This window comes from Carcharodon carcharias, chromosome 3, assembly GCF_017639515.1.
Source record: "Carcharodon carcharias isolate sCarCar2 chromosome 3, sCarCar2.pri, whole genome shotgun sequence".
NCBI lineage: Eukaryota > Metazoa > Chordata > Chondrichthyes > Lamniformes > Lamnidae > Carcharodon > Carcharodon carcharias.
In genome coordinates, this window is record NC_054469.1 from 207,153,196 (window position 1) to 207,174,334 (window position 21,139).

Sequence of the window (21,139 nt, forward strand, 5' to 3'; positions counted from 1 at the left end):
TGCCCATCCCTAATTGCCCTTGGGAAGGTGGTGGTGAGCTGCCTTCTTGAACTGCTGCAGTCCATGTGGTATAGGTATGCCCACCGTGCTGTTGGGAAGGAGTTCCAGCAACAGTGAAGGAGCGGCGATATATCTCCAAGTCAGGGTGGTGAGTGGCTTGGAAGGGAACTTCCAGGTGGTGGTGTTCCCACGTGTCTGCTGCTCTTGTTCTTCTAGAAGGTAGCAGTTGAAGGCTTGGAAGGTGCTGCCTAAGGAGCCTTAGTGAGTTTCTGCAGTGCACCTTGTAGATGGTGTGCACTGCTGCCACTGTTCGTCAGTGGTGGAGGGAGTGAATGTTTGTGGAAGGGGTGCCAATCAAGTAGGCTGCTTTGTCCTGGATGGTGTCAAGTTTCTTGAGTGCTGTTGGAGCTGCACTCATCCAGGCATGTGGAGAGTATTCCACCACACTCCTGACTTGTGCCTTGTAGATCGTGGACAGGCTTTGGGGAGTCAGGAGGTAAGTTACTCGCCCCAGGATTCCTAGGCTCTGAACTGCTCTTGTAGCCACAGTATTTATATGGTTAATCCATTCAGTTTCTGCTCAATGGTAACCCCCAGGTTGTTGATAGTGAGGGATTCAACGATGGTAATCCCTTTGAATGTCAAGGGGTGATGGTTAGATTCTCTCTTGTTGGAGATGGTTATTGCCTGGCACTTGTGTGGCACGAATGTTACTTTCCACTTGTCAGCCCAAGCCTGGATATTGTCCAGGTCTTGCTGTATTTGGACATGGACTGCTTCAGTATCTGATGAGTCATGAATGGTGCTGAACATTGCACAATCAATCAGTGAACATTCCCACTTCTGACCTTATGATGGAAGGAAGTTCATTGATGAAGTAGCCTACGATGGTTGGGCCAAGGACACTACCCTGAGGAACTCCTGCAGTGATGTCTTGGAGTTGAAATGACTGACCTCCAACAACCACAACCTTTGTGCTAGGTATGACTCCAACCAGCAGTGAGTTTTTCCCCTGATTCCTATTGAATCCAGTTTTTGCTAGAGTTCCCTGATGCCATACTTGGCCAAATGCTTCCTTGATGTCAAGGACAATCACTCTCCCCTCTGGAGTTCAGCTCTTTTGTCCATATTTGAACCAAATATTGTAATGACATCAGAAGCTGAGTGACCCTGGCGGAACCCAAACTGAGCGTCAGTGAGCAGGTTATTGTTAAGCAATGTTTCATAGCATTGTTGATGACCACTTTCATCACTTTACTGATGATCAAGAGTAGACTAATGGGGAGGTAATTGGCCGGGTTGAATTTGTCCTGCTTTTTGTGTACAGGGCATACCTGGGCAATTTTCCACATTACAGAGCAGATGCCAGTGTTGTAGTTGTACTGGATCAGCTTGGCTATCTGCTTGGCAAGCTTTGGAGCATAAGTCTTCAGTATTATTGCCGGAATATTGTCAGGGCCTATAGCCTTTGCAGTATCCGATGCCTTCAGCTGTTTCTTGACATCATGTGGAGAGAATCAAATTGGGTGAAGACTGGCATCTGTGATGTTGGGGACAATGAGAGCAGCGTAGTGGCACACAAAGCTCAGAGCATTGCTTCACAATCTAATTGTGCCAGAGCTTCATTAGTTTCTAGGATAATCCATTATTCCCATTTTCACCAGTTTAGGACAATTATTTAACCTTATATTATTAATGTTATCTTATCAAGTTTAACTAGAAAGGAAATGAGGCATTTTGGAGTTTGCGATGAGAATTAAGCCTGCACCATCTGATTCTCTACAACAATGCAGTAGAATGCTGCACCTTTTGCGCCACAAGAGGCTGATAAATGGAACCTGTCGCTTGCAATGATGTCATGCTGGTACAACTGCACATGCACCGCATTGGCAGCAAACTCAGCCGTTCAATAACTGTGGATCATAACTACCTCCCACAGTTTATCCAACTGCAGGTGATGGCAATGGTTCTGGTGTAACCATTCACACCTCCTCTGGAGCCACCTTTTGTTCCTTTGTTGTCTCATCATCACTCCCTTTTTCTTTGCATCATGATCCCTTTTGGCATTTAATCACTCCTGCCTTTAACCAGCACTCCACTTTCCCTGGTTCTGTACTTGCTTAAACAACCATTAAATCTCTAACTTCTTCCAGTTTTGTTGAAAGGTCATCATTCTGAAATGTTAACTGTTTCTCCTCAGATGCTGCCTGACCAATAGAGTGTTTCAAGCATGGTTGGGAAGTCTAGTCTAAACATCAGAGTCAGACCTTTCAAAGCAAGCATTTCCACACATACAGGGTGGTGGAAGTTTGTAACTCTCTTCTGCAAATGGCACTTCATGATAGATAAACTGTTAATTTTAAACTGAGATGGGTAGGTTTTTGTTAACCAAAGGCATTAAGGGGCATGGGGCAAAGACGGGTGTATGGGGTTAAATCGCAGATCAGCCATGATCTCACAGAATGACAGAATAGGCTCAAGGGGCTTAAAGGCCTACTCCTATGTTCCTTTCTCCTAACATAACTGTAAAAAAATTTACATGATTTTGATATCCCTTGCAAGTTTCTTTTCATATTCCTTTTTGTGGCTATTACTATCTGTTTTGTTACCTTTTGTTGTATTTGCATGTCGCCCATTTGCCAAGATCTGTCCTATATTCTGTATTTTTGCATGTTTTTCTTTTAGCTTTATATACCACTTACGGCTTTAGTTATTCATAGCTCTTTGGCAAGTAAAATTCTGACCCCCCTCATGGACATAAAGTGGTTTGTCACATTAAATTGTTTTTGAACACCTGCCACTGATTGCTATTTTTCCCATCAACAAATCAGAGTTTACTGTGCACAGTCTCTGTCTCAAGTTCCCCCCTTCTCCATAGCCTTTCTACCCTGGCCCCTACCCTCCTTGCCAGGGGCTTGCCAGCTAGCTCATCTTCCTGCAGGCATCACTACTGTACCAGCAGCGGCCACCATTCATGTACTGGAGAGCTGCCAGCCTCTGACTGGTCAACAGCTCTCTGAGGCAGGACCTCCTGTAGCTGAAGGACAGTTGTACCGCCTCAAGCCATTTGATTGCCAATTGGCACCTGGGGTGGGGAGGGTGTGATGTGGGGCAGGGACCGAAGCATCCCATTAAATCCAGTCCTCGATAAATGTCCGTGCACTGTAAAGTAAATCTGGCTCGTTACGCAATATTAAATCTAATATGACGTGTTCCTTGTAGATTCTAGGACATATTGTTGCAGAAAACGGTCTTGAATACACTCAAGAAATTGCTACCTTTCTGACATGAGCTTGTCTACTTATTGAAATCTATATGAATGTTTAAACCCCAACATTAGATCTGAAGATGTTACAAGCTCATATATTCCGTTTCCAGTCCCATCCATCTTCCAGCCATGTCCCAGTAACGGCTACCGCCTCGTACTCACTTAAGTTGAATTTGCATCTGCAACAAATTTTCTTTATTCCTTCTGCTCCATACATTTGTATAAAGAATGTTTATTTGGAACTCTAATCCTAACCTGTCCTTCTGCTCTAAAGCTTTTCTCACACATTTCGTATTTCTCTCTCCTGATTTACTTTACACCTTTTAAGTTTCCCTTTACTTCTAGTGCCTAAGCCACATCTTGTGAGAACAGCATAGGAGACTGAGGACATGGGCAGAGTGGGAGTGGGGTGGGGAATGGCAGATCATAACCATTGCTCCCATTTTTTCATCAGCAGTTGTTGGCATTTATTCTGTTTTTGTTGTTTTCAGCTCCATTAGACCCACCTTTACTTTCTTTTATAGTCCCATTACCACCCCCTTTTGCCTTCCACCATCACACTAATCACTCCTGCCTCCATTGGACCATAGAATTGTTACAACATAGAAAGAGACCACTTGGCTTTTGTCTGTACTGGCTCTCTGCTAGGGCAACTCAGCTAGTCCCACTCCCCTGCCTTTTCCCTGCAGCCCTGCAACTTTATTCTCTTCAGATGATTATCCACTTGTCTTCTGAAAGCCAGAATTGAAGCTGGCTCAATCACACTCTCAGGTAGTGTCATTCCAGTCCTAATCCCTCGCTGCGTCAAAAAAGTTTTTCCTCATGATGCCTCTGGACCTTTTGCAAATCACTTTAAATCAGTTTCCTTTGGTTCTTGACCCTTCTTCCAATGGGGACAGTTTCCTGCCCACCTGCTCTGTCCAGACCCCTCATGATTTTGAGCACCACTTCTACCCTAGCACACCTTCCCTTTTGTTCTTTCCTCCTCTCCCCCCCTCACCGACCCCTTTCCCTATTTCTGTACATGCCTGAAGCCAGTTACATCTCTACTTTTTACTAGTTCTGATGAAAGGTCATTGGCCTGAAATATTAACTCTCTTTCTCTCTCCACAATACTGCCTGACCTGTTGACTACTTGCAGCATTTTCTGTTTTTATTACACTTTTCAGATTGCTACATTCAAATGGCATAACGTCCCTGTTTCATATGAAAGAATGAATGTGCATTTACACAGCGCCTTTCACAACTTCAGGGGGTTCCAAATTGCTTTGCAGCCAATGAAGAGTAGTCACTGTGGTACTGTAGGGAAACATGGCAGCTAATTAGTGCACAGTCAGGTCCTACGAAAAGCAATGTGATGATGACCAGATAATCTGCTTCTTTTAGTGATGATTTTTGAGAGATAAAAATTGGCCAGTTCACCAGGGAAAAATCATCGCTGTTTTGAAATGGTGTCATGGGATCTTTTACATCCACCTAAGAGGGCAGATGGGGACTCAGTTTAGCATCTCATCCGAAAGACACAACCTCTTGAGAGCCCAGCACTCCCTCAGTATTGCACTGGGAGTGTCAAGTTGGACTAAGTGCTTATGTCTCTGAAGTGGGGCTTGAACCCACAATCTTCTGACACTGAGGCAAGAAAGTTACCACTCAGCCATGGCTGACTGCTATATGATCAAACAGTGCTGGAGCCAAAAGACATGCCCAAATCCCAGAAGCTGTACATGGCACTTAATATGACATTTGCATTTAATAAGGTGCTTGTTTGCACTTTGTGAGGCTTCCAAAAATACATACATATTTTTAAGGCTAGTGCAAATTCAGCATGGCCATTCTCCATCTGCTGGTATATTTATGGAGCAATGAGCTTTGATGGATGCGGATGGTGGGAACCCTGTAAAGCCTGTTCAGAATTAAAACTGAACTGACTTGGGAAATATTCTGTGGGGATTCCCTAAGCTGCTGTCCAAGGAGTGTGGAATCATCACTGAAACGTGTACAAACTTTGATCAACAAAGCAGCCCTTCAACTATCAAGCTATCTAAATGGCAGTAAATTGTTCCTATTTATGTTCCTATTAACAAGTGTTGATGTGATCTAAACTAAAAATATGAACTCAATCATTAACCTCCTCTTTTAGGGGCTCTTATGGCACAGCACAGGTTGCTGTCTCCTAGAAATACTAGTAAAATATTTCGCTACTGGGTAACCAGCTCCAACTGTACAACACAAAATGCAGGAAGGAAGCCTGCTTCCCTTGTAGCTCTTCATTCTACTAATCAGCATCCTTCATTGAGTTCAGAGGCCAACATTTTCTGAGGGGGTGGGGGGGGGCGGGTTGCAGGGGAATAACAAAGAGACAACCTTGCTTAAGGTGTTGAGATGTTTCGTGACATTACAACACTGGAGGACTCCTCTACGTCACTGCCATGCCTGTCCCCATGTAATAGATTAGATCTCTTTTTGCCACAAGTTATTTCCTGAAAAAAAAACAGCATGTTAATTATTCACAGTCCCTCCAAGGCTTGAAGGGTCGGATGGGAGTGAGGTGCATGTTCATTAAGAGGATGTAAACAGCTCCACAAGGTTGTTAACCTTCCTTTCACAGATTGCATCCTCCACACACCACTGACCAAGTCACGAGGGAGGGATGGTGGTCCCTGCAGGATAAGAGAGATCCGGATAATGCACTGACGCTAAAGGACATAGGGAAGGTTGGGAAGATTAATGTCGGGGATGATGTTGCAAAAAGAAAGTCATCCTATTCTGTAATTTTCTCAGTGAGTTGGTGCAATACCAGCCCATTCCAACAGGTTACAAAGGATGCAACCTGCTACTCATTTGTGGAAAATTTCTGCAAAAGGACTGTGCAAATCACTTTTTTTTGGTACAGTGATATGATAGAATTCAAAAGGCGTGGTTTTGAGAACCGATGCCCTGGTTGAATTACTGCTACCTGTGGCTTTCCTGGAGCTTATCAGTCAGTTCTTGGATTTTGGTGTAACACTGGACTTGATGCTTCAGATTGTCAATCTCACATTGCAGCTTCTGGTTGTGGCTCTGCAGCTCTAAATATAAGAGAAATAAGCTTTGGAAAAGTAAATGCAAGCCTATGCCACAAGAAAACTTAGAAATGTATGATGAAAGGTCAGTGACCTGAAGCATTAACTCTCCCTCCCCACAGATGCTGCCAGACCAGCTGAGCTTTTCCAACATTTTTTGTTTTTATTCTAGAAATATATTAGCTGCGCAGCTGCTGCTATGGAAAGAACTTAAATTCATAAAATGCTTTCCATAACCTCAGTGACCAAGGTGTTTTACAGCCAATTTTGAACATTAAATAGCTAATTATTACACAGCACAGTTTAATGCCTCAGCTGGAACACGGTGCCCGACAGTGCAGCACTGAATTAGGTGAAGTCAGGGAGCGGCACTTGAACCCAAGACTGACTGACACAGAAACAAGAGTGTAATCAATTGACAATGGAAGCAGCCAGGATATGCTAAGATCAGGAAAGTTTAACTATTACAAATGGCTCTTCTGGTAGTTGTAGAACCTCCACTAAAGCCTGCTGAGGTCATTTGAACCTTTCAATGAGAAGAAATAATTAACTAATCCCCACAAGCTGTACTAATAAATTTGTTGCACTGGATGAATTCTTTTTCCAACCTATTGGTGCTACAGGGTCAAGGTTTAGACATGGCACAGTTTGCAAACTGGTTAGTTTTTAATCATAAAACAAGCTTTCTCTTTCAAAACACACACTATTTCACAAAGTCTACACAATGAAAGCACTCTAATGTACTGAATTCATAAAAGGCCCATTCATAAGAACTCACCTTCAACTTGTTGGTTTGTGGAACTGGAAGCATTAAGTGCTTTTTGTTCTAGTTTTATCAGATGGTTCTGTAAATGGTTTTTCTCATCCAAAGTCTGACCTAAACAACCCTTCAATGTTTCCTGTTATAGCAGAGTCAGAGTTAATCAGAACCCATGGAAAAGTTTATTACAAAGGGAAAACAAAACAACAAATATTTACTTTTAAAAGAAGCCCCCAGAATTTTATGGTACTGTATTCACAAGAACTTAATTGTGTCTTAACTGCACTGTAAAGAGACAGAGGTCACACTTATGACACCATCAGGCTGGTCTAGTGCATTATTTGGCCATAGACATTTCAAAGTGTTTGCCAATACAAGATTACTGTCTGCCCAATCGTACTACTACTAATGAGATTAGTTTCATTTCTCGTTTGTTCTCGAGGCCTACACTTCACTCTATAAAATAAAAAGCCACAAATAATTCTCAACATTACCAAGTGTTTTATTACACTTTTTCTGTCAATAATATATTCAATGCATTTCTACACACACCTGAGTACCCTACTACTTGTTCTAACTTCTTAAAGATAGTGTCAGCCACCCCAAGGAAAACAGTGTTATCGCTGTGGAACATTTTTATTAGTTAGATTGCAACAACAACTTACAATTTATCAGGCTGCAGGAGGTTAGAGAGATAGGCAGGTCCTAAGCCATGAGGAATTTAAACACGAAAAGGAGAACTTTAAAATTAATCTGTAGGTGGATCGGGCACCAATGTAGATCACAGAGTACCTGGGTGATAAGTGAATGGGACTTGGTGCATATGACGTACGGCTTTCAGCGTAATTTGGATGAGTTCAAATTTATCGAGTGTGAAATATTAGACTAAATAATAGATGAATTTGGAGGTAACAAAAACATTGATGAGGGTTTCAGCAGCAGATAGACTGAGGCAGAGGCAGACGAGATGAAGCAGGTGATCTTTGTGATGGTGAGAATATAAGGTTGGAAGTTCATTTCAGGATCAAATAGGCTACCAAGGTTGTGAACAGTCTGGCTCAGCTTCAGACAATGGTCAGGGAGGAAGATAGAATCACTGGCGAGGAAACAGATGCTGTCTTTTAGCTTCACAATGTTTAATTTGTGAGGGATACTGTCTTCTTTAAATCATTTCCTTCCTGTCGTCACCCACTGCTTCAGAACTCTTATGGACCTAGTTGCATCTCACTGCAGATAAACCTAGAAATTGCAGGGAATTGTGCTACAGGAATAATTGCCTGCGTCACAGAAGGTTAGTATTGGCACCAGCTGGGTTTTCACATGCCGTTTCCTTCTAGGCCAGGCTCTTTCAAATCAACGTCCAAGTTGCCCAACTACTAATGCTCATCAGCTGCCCCTGAATGCAACTGTAATCAATATCTTTGAAATGTTACATGTATGAGGTACTAAAAAGGGTTATATTATGAGGACAAGTTGCTTAGATTAAGCTAGAATTCCCCTGAATATAGAGGATTAAGGAGTTATCTAATTGAGGTGCTTAAGATGATTAAAATAATTGATGGGATTGATCGAAACTATTCCCCTCTACACAATCTGACTTTCACAGATGTAGGCTGAATTAATGAGTGACCAGTTCTCACCATGTCCCTTTGAGCTTGCGTCAGCTGCACAGACAGCTTTTGGAATTCTTCAGTATACTGTTGCTTGTGCTGGCAAAGGCAGGCTTCCAAAGACTCATTCTTCGCTTTTAAATTGTTTATCCTTTCTTGAAGTTTCTTAGTTTCTTTTGGCTGGTTTTCGAGTGCCACTTGCTCCTGAATGACGCACATCATTTTTCTTGCCTGATCTATTTAGACAACAAAAAAAAGTGAATGTCAACAGCTATACACATTACAGGTACAGTATCTCAAATCTGGTTATCTAGAAAACGGCAATGTCCGGAAACTAGTAGTGTCCGAAAAAGCGCACCATGCAAGAATGTTAAATGAGTGAAAAACTTACTGGCTTGTTTGGGGATTTGCTGCATCAGCACGGTTGCGAGCTCAGTAGCTACCCATTTCACGTGCCTGACATTTTGAGTGGCTTAGTGACCCTTGACCTCACCGGACCCAGCTCAGAAAAGCTCAGGGCATTGTTGCATCGATGTGGCTTTGTGCACCTGTTATTTCTCCGAGGGGTAGGAACGACCCTTGACCTCAAAGTGCTTTGCAATCATATCATTTGGTTTTCCTGCGCCTCCTATTCACTGAATTAAGGGGTTCCAATTTTTTTTCCCGAAAACTGACAAGTTCCAAATTCAGGCATGGAGTCGGCCCCGAGGTTGCCAGTTTTGAGACACTACCTATATATAAATGCCCTGTTTTCCATATAGCATTGAGCATAATTTATTTTGCTAATCTTGTATAAAAGATAATGAGCCTCTGACAAACACAACTTGCATTAATGGTGTACTTCAGGACAATTTAAAACCTCTACTTTACTATAATTTCTTGTTGCAAGTGAAAACCATTTATGCTTAAAGCAATGTGACTCTAAAAAGATGGTTCCCCTTAGAACTTTGAACAGGTAAGTTAGATTGTGGATGATGAGGGCAGAATTAGATGTCATTTGTAAATAATCAAATGGTACATGGGATAGTAAGATTCGTGTACTGCTGGATTGGGAGGAGGCGATGCGGGATGACAGAAGTGAGAGAGGAGGGGGGAAAGAAAGAAGAGGAAGGGATTTCCAAAAACTCTGATGAAGCCACTTGATGGAGCATCAGAAAATAGCTTCATGATGAATCTTGCAGATTGGCATCATTCTGGACCAACCTGGATACTACAAGATGATTGAGTCAAGGAAGTTTGATACTGGGTACTGCTGTTTAATCAGCTACTATTGACTGTCCCTAATTTGCAGATGTGGTGATTGAAATGAAAGCTATGACTTTGGAGCTACTTCATGACCGACCACTGGTCAGTGTCAGTGGATGGGCTTCCCAATGCAAGGCAAAGCATAAAATGGCAACTCAACAAAGAGCTGAAAATCAATAAAGAATTCTGTTTAATTTTTTTTTAAACTGTTACGTCAAAGGGGAAGATCCTTCATTTACCTTCATTATGAAGAATGAGAAAGGCCTTAGTTTCACTCTTGGACTTTACTAAATACTCCTGAAGATTTTGCCCAACTTCTAAGATCTGTAGGATTAACATTTATGTGGAGCTTTTCATGATCTCTGCACATCTCAATGTGTTTCACACAGATAATGAAGCAGTTTTGAATTGTCGTCATTCGGTCAAGGAATAAATATGGGGACCGGACACCAGAGAAAACACCTCCTGCTCGTCTTCAAAATAATACAATGGATCTTTTATGTTCAACTGAGGGCAGACGTCTCACTTGAAAGACAGCACCTCTGATAGTACAGCATTCCCTCAAGTAATAGTGCTCAAGTCTCTGGAGTGAGAATGGAGCCCAAAACATTCTGACTCAGAGTTGAGAGTGTTACCCACTAAGCCACAATTGACACCCGAGGTAAGTGGAGAAAGTAGGGTAGCAAGCATCTTATCATTAAACTACGACACATCCAAACTTTGAAATAATTGTAAATTTATAAAAGAAAACTGCAGGGTACTCACTCAGAAATTTTTCATTACAATGAAGAGACTTAAATCCGTTCCAGTATCTGTCAACTAGATCTAGAAAACTAACCATGAGGTCTGGGTTAAAGGGATTTGCATCAACTGCTGGACATCCTATAGACAGTATGTCATTGGACATCGATTGAACTATCTGTAAAATGGAAATCATACAGCAGAGAAAAGTAGTGTAAAATTCAGACATTATCGTTTTTACAGAGCACCACAAAATTATACATCAGCTTCATAGCATTTGCTCAAGCTATCAACTGGCAAAATAAACTGTCCAGTGCTGACAATAATAGCCTACTTTTGTTAAAGGGAGAAAATTATACTGAAAGTGTTTACGCATTAAGAAAATCCACTGCCTTATCACTACCGCGTGTGCAAATTCACTCAGTTTTATTTGCAAAGGATAGATTTACTGTTCTTACTCTCTCCACAGGTGTTGCCTGACCTGCGGAGTGTTTGCAGTACCATACTTTGTTTATAATTGTTTTAATGTTATTGTGCACAGAACAGGTTCACATAACAAGAATAGATCACCTGGCTCTGACTTAGAAAAAAATAGTCACAGCAGGGTCTCACTTTCCAGAATGCCTGCTTGCAAAATACTGACTTCTAGTCAAAGATCAGGCTCTCCTGTTTAAACAGAAAAACTGTGTTGCAGGGAATGAATTGCATTCAGTCACATGCTGGCCATTGTCAACTTGGCAAACTGCACACTCTGACTGTCATACTGCCATGCAAGCATGGACCCATTCAGGGGAGCTCTTCACTTGTACGAGCTCGATCAAGATGCATGTGCCAGGGTTGTTGCCGGGCAGCAATTGTTGGACAGAGGCTAGCATTCAATTAATACCACCGTAATGGGCTGTGATGTGTTGTGCATCCTGTATACTCGTGGGTAGCATTTGGTTCTGTACATTCAGCTACAGGATTTCCACTTCAACATAGTTAGGATGTGTTGTAGGGTGGCCAAGTCGCCTATTTGTAATAGAGTTGATCTGCAGACAACTTACTAAGTGGAAACCGTAGGTTTATTTACAATACAGCCAGCAGCAACTACACGTACGGTTTCAGCTCCATCTCTACCTCTACAGTGACTGTGGAATTATACCGTGCTGCTAACACATTGGCTTACACAGATCATGTGCTCTTACATCACGGGACTATTCTTAAAGGTACAGTCCAACATATAACAAAACCATAATTACTACAGGATGCCAGCATCAGAAATAATACAGCAGATAACAGTTTTCAAAGCACTATGAGTGAAGTGTCCAACGCTGGAAGCTTTAAAAAAATTCAAAAACCAATTTCTGAATCAAATTTTCCCTGCAGCAAGTAAAAGTGGAAGAACACTGAAATCCCTCGAAGAAAAACACCTGCATTTGCTAACTGTATCTTTTTTTATAACTGAACAAAACACTGCAACAACGTAACGCAAAAGTGTTGGATCTGCAATCGGAACAAGACTTGATAAACCAGGAATGTCTGATGATTTTGACACTCCTATTCTACCAATCAATGTATTTAAAATAAAATAGAAAACGCTGGAAAACACTCAGGAGGTCAGGCAGCTGTGGAGAGAGAGAGAAAAACGGGAGTTAATGTTTCAGCAATTTTTGTTTTTATTTCAGGCTTCCAATATCCACAGGAGTTTTGCTTCAGTTTAGTGCAATTAAAATTTTTGGTTTGGTGAATGTCAGCAGCTAGTTTAAGCTCCACTTGCCCTCCTTCTCCAAAATCACATGTGTTATGGGGTCATAGAGGTCTACAGCAGATAAAGGCCCTTCTGCTCATTTAGTCTGTGCCAGTCAAACAGGTACCCAACTATTCTAATCCCGTATTCCAGCACTAGGCCCATAGCTTTGTGTGCCATGGCATCACAAGTGCACATCCAAATACTTAAATGCTTTGAGGGTTTCTGCCTCTACCATCCTTTCAGGAAGTGAGTTCCAGATTCCCACCGCTCTCTAGGTGAAAAAATTCTTCCTCACATCCCCTCTAAACCTCCTGCCCTTTACCTTAAATCTATGCTCCCTGGTTATTGATCCCTCCACCAAGGGGAAAAGTTCCTTCATGTCTACCCTATCTATGCCCCTCATAAATTTTATACACCTCAATCATGTCCCCCCTCAATCTCCTCTGCTCCAGGGAAAATAACCTCAGTCTATCCAATCTCTCCTCATAACTAAAACTCTCCAGCCCAGGCAACATCCTGGTAAATCTCTGCACTCCCTCTAGTGCAATCACATCTTTCATATAATGCCGATTCCAGAACTGCACTCAATACTCTGGCTGTGGCCTAACCAGCGTTTTATACAGTTACAGCATAACCTCTCTGCTCTTATATTCTATGCCTTGGCTAATAAAGGCAAGTATCTCATATGCCTTCTTAACCACCTTATCTACCTATCCCACTACCTTAAGGGACCGATGGACATGCACACCAAGGTCCCTCTGATCCTCGGGACTTCCCAGGGTCCTACCATTCATCGTGTATTCCCATGTCTTGTTTGTTCTGCCGAAGAGCGTCACCTCATACTTTTCTGGATTAAATTCCATTTGCCATTGATCAGCCCATCTGACCAGCCCGTCTATATCCTCCTGTAATCTAAGGCTATCCTCCTCATTATTTACCAGCCCACAAATTTTCCTATCATTCGTGAACTTATTGATCACAAAAACACCCTCGACCATCACCCTCTGCTTTTTGCCACTCAGCCAATTCTGAGTATAGCGACTCACCTCACAGCTTCTCGGGCTAGTACCATTGCTCCTCCCATCGTCATCGCCAGGTTTCTGAGATGCATGCTGCTTTCTTACATGTGGCTCCTCTGTCTGATTGTAATGAGAGGCTGGCAGAGTCGGGGCTGCTGAGGGATGCCCACCCAGTAGATTTAGCATCTCTGCAGGATGATCATGCACCAGCCTGAAGGGCTGATCTCCAGCTTTTGGCTTCTCTCCATTCATGTCATTGGCTGGCAAGGAACCAAGGAAAGTGCAAGATGCTGTCGATTTGGGAAGTTGATGCCGTGGTGCAGGAGGACTGTGCGAGGAGGAGCCTGTGGGGAGTACCATACGTTATAAAGAACTTGCATTTCAGAAATGCCTCGGGATGTTCCAAAATCCCTTCCCAATTGATTGGTTTTGAAGTGTAGTCATTGCTGCATTGTAGGGAAATGCAGAAACCTCAATTTGCACAAAGCAAGGTCCCACAACTGTAACAAAATAAGTGATCAGTTCATCTGTTTTTGCGGTATTGGTTAAGGGACAAATGTTGGCCAGGACAGCAGGGAGAACTTCCCTACTCTTCTCTGAACTATACCATGGGATCTTTTACATCCAACCGAAAAGGAAGGCAGGATCTCAGTTTGATGAAAAATAGAACCTCTGACAGTGCAGCAAGCCCCTAGCCTTGGGGCATTAAATCCAATTGTTCTCTGGCTGCCACCTCAGCTGACATTGGAAAACAAATCAGCACAGTCTTCAAATCAAACCAGGTATTGCAGTCATGAAGTAGGGGAGCAAATGCGCCTTCACACTGACATGTCAATAGAGTGCTGCAGAGGGGAATGTGAATAGTCAGAAGCTGCCATTTTTACATATATTCAAGCTGGGCCGTGTCTCCATCAACAACACTGTGACTGGAGGATGTCCTTCGACTGAGTGAGAGTAGAACACTTTCTTATAGATTGCCATTAAAGAAAGTGGGTGCAACAATACCATTGTGCACCCAGCTCCCCAAAGTTTTCTCTGATGGTGAACATAAAGTTAATCTCAATGCTTCAAGAAATCACAAAACAAGCCGTGAATACATTTTATCTGACAGTCCCGAAAGGGCCCACAATGTCATTAAAGGAAGAAACAGGTTAAAGCATGGGGAGATTCACTATTTTGCTTAAGCAAACTACCCCTCTATTCTTAACTAACAACAGCTTGCATTTACATAGCGCTAGCACTGGAAAAGTAGAGTCTACAATATTGGAGTAAAAGAAAGCCATAAGGCATTTCACAGAAATGTAATCTGACAAATATGAATATCTAGGCAAAGGAAATATTAGGAGGGATGACTGAAAGCTTGGTCAAAGAGGTGGTTTAAGAAGAGAATAGTGGAGAGGCAGGGTTGTTTAGGGAGGGTATTATAGGGCAGACTAGGCAGCTGAAGGTATGGAGGTTAATGGTGGGGCAGAGGGTGTCGGGATTGGGGGGGAGGGGCCATAGTCAGTGAAAGGATAATTTTGGGGTTAGGGGAAGCATGGACACTTGTAGGGCTAGCGGAGGTTACAGAGGTTTGGAGAGACTTAAAATACATGAATGAGAATTTGAAGCTTGAGCGGTTGTTGGACCAGGAACCAATGTAGTTCAGAAAGGAAAGAGGTAATGGCTGAGTAGGCCTTTGTGTGGTATTGGACTGGTATTGGGCAATGGGGTTTTGGACTAACTGTAGCTTATGAGAATGCAGGATGGGAAGCTGGTTAAGAGATGCTGGAATAGTCAAGTCTACAGGCCACAAAGCAATGGATGAGTGTTTCAGTAGCAGATCAGCAGAGGTAGAGGAGGAATGAACAACGTTATGGAAGTGGAAGTAGGTTGCCTCTGTGATGGAAATAATATGCAGTCTGAAGCTTAGTTCAAGGCTGAACAGAATAGTAAGGCTGTGAGCTGAATTGTTCAGCCTGTAACCATAGAATCAGTGGCAAAAAGGAAGAAGTTTACTGTTTTAGAGGAAATTACAGCCCAACCAAGACAAGCAGTCAGGCAACACACCTGCAGTGGAGGAGTCAAGCACGATGGTGGAGGTGCAGCTGGGTATTGTCAGCTTAAATGTGGAAGGTAACACAGGAATACATAAGATGATGCTCAAATCTTGGAAAGAAATCGAGTGACAGCACAAAAACATGTAGACTTTGTAATAGCTTTCCACCAAAAGGTTAAAATACTGTGGTGCATTGTTACAAGCAGGAGGGCTGTGTATTGCTAGGCAAGCAGAACCCAGTAGGTGGCACTCTTGCTAAGGTATCCTTTTTCCAAAAATTACCTCAAAGTTAATCTGTCCATTACAATCAGTAATGAAATAGGAATTAGGAGACCTTTGTGACCTTCCTCCACCCCCAAATAAAGTCCAAAATAGCAGACCAATATTGTGTACCTTAATAAACAAAATAAAATGGGGAGAAAAAAGAGCAGTGGGGTCAATCTTGGATTTCTCTAAGAAAGAGCCACAATGAACTGAAAAATCAACTTTTGGGTTGTAAACATCAGTGTTTAAATTGATCTCAGGAATTAAGGTAATCAATTAACTACTGCCCTTTTAAGGTGCAACACATTTACAACTATTAAACTCTGATTAGGAATGTTGTACCTTTGCACCTATAGCTAAAACTGTTCAGCTAAAACTCAGTCAGGTGGTTGTTTTAGGGGTGGTGGTGGTCAGTGGGGTTTGGTCAGTTGGTGGGTGGCCAATGTGGTCAGTGGAAGTGGGGTCAGGTGGTCAATGGAGGTGGGGTGGGTAGTCAGTGGGGGCAGGGTGGGGTGGGGTGGGGTGGGTCGGTCAGGTGGTGGTCAGTGGGGGGTCAATGGGGGAGTGGTCAGGGTAGTCGGGCAGCTTAGTCGGGAAGGCTTATTTGAGAGCACAGGTTAATTGGGGGGGGGGTGGGAGGGTAGTTGTAGGTCAAGAAGGTCATGAGGGTTATTTGTGCAGTGGGGAGGGCAATTGGGGAGTCTACGGGGTAGTCGGTGGCAGGGTCCTGTAAGGGGTCAGGTGGGCAGTCGGGGGGGGGGAGGGGGTGGGATGAATCAGTACTATAGCTTCTCAGAAGTTAAAAGTGGTTTTAATTCTTCTAACTTTTTCTGGGTAACCATTAGTGTCGGAACAATCCAAAGTTTGCGATTTAAATTGCATTAGCGGATGGCTCCCAGTGCAGGGCAATTGTCCAATAGAAATCTAAGCTTCCTGGGCAATTACTGTGCAATCCTTACATGGGGACTTCTGGTCGGGGGGTAGCCGGGGTGGGGGAGGGTGAGAGGGGGGAATCCTCCCAGTGGATCTCTGGGGTACCCCCCAGTTAAAATACCCCAGATCTCAGAATTTCCAGAAACAGTTATGAAACCAATGTTTCAGATCAATGACCTTTCACTAGAACTGGAAAAAGTTAGAGATGAAACAGCTTTTGAGCAAGAACAGAGGCAGGGAAAGGCATGGAGGGAGGAGGAAGAACAAAATGGCAGTGGGGGTGGAGCAGGGCAGAGGAGTGTGGACGGCAGGAGAGGCTCAATGACAAAAGTGACCTTGCACCATCGTCCCTTTTGTCATTTAATCTTTCGTCTTCCACCTTGTCGTAGACGCCCTTTTGTTCTCCTTCCCCTTCTCACTACCTCTGTAGTTGCTTAAAACCTGTTACATCTGAACTTTTTCCAGTTCTGGCGAAAGGTCATTGACCTGAAACATTAACTGCTGTTTCTCTCTCCACAAGTATTGCCTAGCCTGCTGAGTGTTTCCAGCATTTTCTATTTTTACTGCAGATTACCATGTCAGCCTTCACATTTCTTTTAATGTACTGTTTAAACTTTACACAGCTCTTTTTTTTAATGTTTCATCAAGTAACGATTCATAAGTCACTATGATATAATTTGGTGCATCTCTTTCAGCCCTGTATTTCTCAATGACAATGAAGTCAATTAAGAGACTGTATCTGTATACATTTGGGGACAATATGTAAACTGATTGAAGGATCCTTTGCATCTTTTCTTGCCTCTGTAATTTTGTATGGAGTTTGCAATATTACAACAGTACTGTACCTGGATGTGGGGTGAAGCGTGAGCGGGAGGTGAGCCTGTGGTAGGCTTCAGCCTCATCTTGAAATTTCAAGTTGGGATCCACTGCAGGGAACTCTCGGGGTTTATCATCTGCAAATGTTACTCGGCCACATCGTGCAGTGCCCTCTGTGCCACATGCAATGGCACAAGATCGTGGAGAGGAAGCATTGGGTAATGTTGGATATTCTAAGTAAAAATAAATAAAAGCACAATCCTCAGTTAAAGCATACAGATAATAGAATTCATTGACCAGAAAAGGAACATATCGGTCATCGTAGTCCCACAACATTTGTCTTTTCAATTAGATCATGGCTGATCGGTATCTCAACTTCATTTACCTGCCTGCATTGCGATACCCTTATCAAACAAAGATCGATCTCAGATTTGAAAATTTCAAATGACTCAGCCTTTTGGGCAAAAGATGATTTCTGGGTTTCTTCTACCCTTTGTATGGAAAACTGCTTCCTAAGCAGTCAGTAATGTAAAGTTAAATAAGTAAACCAGAGTAAAATGAAGTTAATGTAAGGGAATTAAAGTTAAGACATGACAGGACAGCTTGGTTATGTGGCAGGCATGTTCTGTGATATGTGGGAAGTCGTGGACACTACAGGTGACCTAGATGAACATGTGCAGGAAGTGCTGCCAGTTGCAGAAACTTGAGCTCCAGGTTTTGGAGCTTGAGCAGCGGCTGGAATCACTGTGATGCATCCAGGAGGCTGACAGCTATGTGGATAGCATGTTCAGAGAGATGGGCACACCGCAGGTTAGGTGCATAGAGGCAGAAAGGGAATGGGTGACTGCCAGGCAGTCCAAGAGAACCAGGCAGGTAGTGCAAGAAACCCCTGGCGTCCTGCTCATTAATTGGTTTTCTGTTTTGGATACTGGTGACGGCATTGGTTCCTCAGAGAATTGCAGTCAGAGCCAAGCTTGTGGCACCATGAGTGGCTCGGCTGTACAGGAGGGGAGGAAGAAGAAAGGAAGAGCAATAGTGATATGAGATTCTTGGTTAGGGGAACTGACGCGTTTCTGCAGCTGTAGATGTGACTCCTGGGTGGTATGTTGCCTCCCTGTGCCAAGGCCAAGGATGTCACCGAGCAGCTGTAGGATATTATTCTGGGGGAGAGTGAACAGCCAGAGGCTGTGGTCCATGTTGGTATCAATGACTTGGTACCAATCACCTCAGTTCCAGGACATGACTGCAGGAGTTCCTCAGGATAGTGTCCTAGGTCCAACCATCTTCCGCTTCAATGATCTTCCTTCCATCAAAAAGTCAGAAGTGGGAACGTTCGCTGACGATTGCACAATGTTCCGCACTGTTTGCGACTCCTCAGGTACTGAAGGAGTCCATGTCCAAATGCAGCAAGATCCGGATATCTAGGCTTGGGCTGACAAATGGCAAGTAACATTCGCAGCACACAAATGCCATGCAATGACCATCTCCAACAAGAGAGAATCTAACCATTGCCTCTTGACAAGGAAGGGGGATGTGGGTCCTGCAAACAGAATTTAGGAGGTAGGTAGAAAATTAGCAAGCAGGATCTCAAAAGTAGTAATCTCCAGATTACTCTTACTGCCACGTGCAAGTGAGTATAGAAATAGGAGGATACGGCAGATGAAAGCGTGGCTGGAAAGGTGTTGCAGGAGGGAGGGCTTTAGATTCCTGAACACTGAGACTGGCTCTGGGGAGATGGCACCTATACAAGCTGGACTGGTTGCACCTGAACAGAGCCCAGGCTGTGTTCCTTGCAGGGCGTTTTGCTTGTGCTATTGGGTGGGCTTTAAAATAACTTGGCAGGGAAACAAGAGAGAATATTAGACAGTAATACCAAGGTGCACAAAATACTGGGAGAGACAGATAGCACTAGAATAGAGAATAGTAAGTTAATAGGTGGAGTCAGAGTAAGGGAGTCATGAAGTTTAAACCAGGGTTATACTGCATGTATACGAATTCATGGGGTATAGTAAGTAAGATTGGGGAGTTACAGGTGCAGATTTCATACAGAATTATGATGTTTTGGCGATAACAGAAACCTGGTTCAAGGAAGGGCAGGACTGGGTGTTAAGTATTCCTGGGTACAAGGTGTTCAAGAAAGATAGGGCAGGAAGAAAAGGGGGAAGGGTGGTTGTGTTGGTTAAGGAGAGCCTTGCAGTGGTAGAGAAAGAGGATGTCCTAGAGGGTTCAAGGACAGAAACAATTTGACTAGAGCTAAGGAACAAAAAGGATGCAATTACTTTGCTCGGTGTAGTCTCAAGGCCACCAACTAGAGGGGAGGATGTAGAGGAACAAATCTGCAGGGAAATTAGAGAGAGATGTAAACATGATAGAGTAGTTATAATGGTGGACTTTATTTACCCAAATATATTTTGGGATAGTGATTGTGTAAAGGGGAAAAAGGGGCAAGAGTTTCTAGACTGTGTTCAGGAGAATTTCCTATGTGCCCAGCCAACAAGAAAGGAGGCACAGCTAGACCTGGTTCTTGGAAATGATGGGCCAAGTAGATCAAACGTGAGTGGGGGAACACTTAGGAGACAGTGATCATTGTATCATAAAGTTTAGGATGACAGTAGAAAAAGACAATGGGAAATCCAGAATAAGAATAATTAACAGGGGGACAGCTGGCTTCAATGGGACAAGAATGGAGCTGGGCTGGATAGACTGGAACCAAAGGTTGGCGGGAAAAATTGTAGCTGAGAATGGGCTACCTTAAAAGAAGAAATGGTTCAGGCACAGTCAAGCTATATTACCTCAAAAGGTAGGGCAAACAAATCCAGAGCTCCCTGGATGAAAAAGGAGATAGAAATTAAGATAAAGAAGAAAAAGTGTGCTTATGACAGGTGCCAGGTAGAAAATACAATTGAGAACCAAGCTGAATATAGAAGGATCAGAGGAGAGGTGAAGAGGCAAATAAGAGAAGTGAAGAGGGATTATGAGAAAAGACTGGCAGCAAACATAATGGGGAATCCCAAAGTCTTCCACAGGCACACAAATAGTAAAAGAGTAGTAAAAGGAGGAGTAGTGCCAATTAGGGACCAAAAAGGAGATTTACACATGAAGTGGGGGGGGTGGTGGTGGTGGTGGTGGTGGGGGGCATGGCTGAGGTATTAAATGAATACTTTGCATCTGTCTTTACCAAGGAAGCATATGCTATCCAGGCCATGCTGACAGAAGAGGAAACTCTATCACTAGAAGGGTTAAAAATTGATAAGGAGGTGGTATTAGATAAACTGTTGGTACTTAAACTTGTCGAGGCACCGGGACCGGATGAGTCGCAGTTTGCGTTCCACCAGGGTCACTCAGCCCCTGACCTCATTACAGCCTTGGTTCAAACATGGACAAAAGAGCTGAACACCAGAGGTGAGGTGAGAGTGCCTACCCTTGACATCAAAGATAGTCTTAACTTATATCCTATTCAAGGTTAGCATTTGGCTGAGTATGGCATCAACGAGCCCTAGCAAAACTGGAGTCAATGGGAATCAGGGGAAAAACCGTCCACTGGTTGGATTCATACCTAGCACAAAGGAAGATGGTTGTGGTTGTTGGAGATCAATCATCTCAGTTCCAGGACATGACTCTAGGAATTCCTCACGATAGTGTCCTAGGTCC

General features: G+C 43.2%; 1 protein-coding gene across 2 annotated transcripts in view; it reads right to left on the reverse strand.

Moving 5' to 3' along the window:
- cep72 (centrosomal protein 72) overlaps positions 1 to 21,139 on the reverse strand; it is a 170,568-nt gene that overhangs the window by 14,586 nt on the left and 134,843 nt on the right. For both annotated transcript variants that reach the window (XM_041184602.1, XM_041184603.1), the window contains 6 exons: positions 17,518 to 17,721; positions 13,465 to 13,781; positions 10,711 to 10,864; positions 8,731 to 8,936; positions 7,109 to 7,229; positions 6,225 to 6,336 (listed from right to left, as the gene is read on the reverse strand). In XM_041184602.1, coding sequence (XP_041040536.1) covers positions 6,225 to 6,336; positions 7,109 to 7,229; positions 8,731 to 8,936; positions 10,711 to 10,864; positions 13,465 to 13,781; positions 17,518 to 17,721 — 1,114 coding nt within the window. The remainder of the gene's footprint in view (positions 1 to 6,224; positions 6,337 to 7,108; positions 7,230 to 8,730; positions 8,937 to 10,710; positions 10,865 to 13,464; positions 13,782 to 17,517; positions 17,722 to 21,139) is intronic.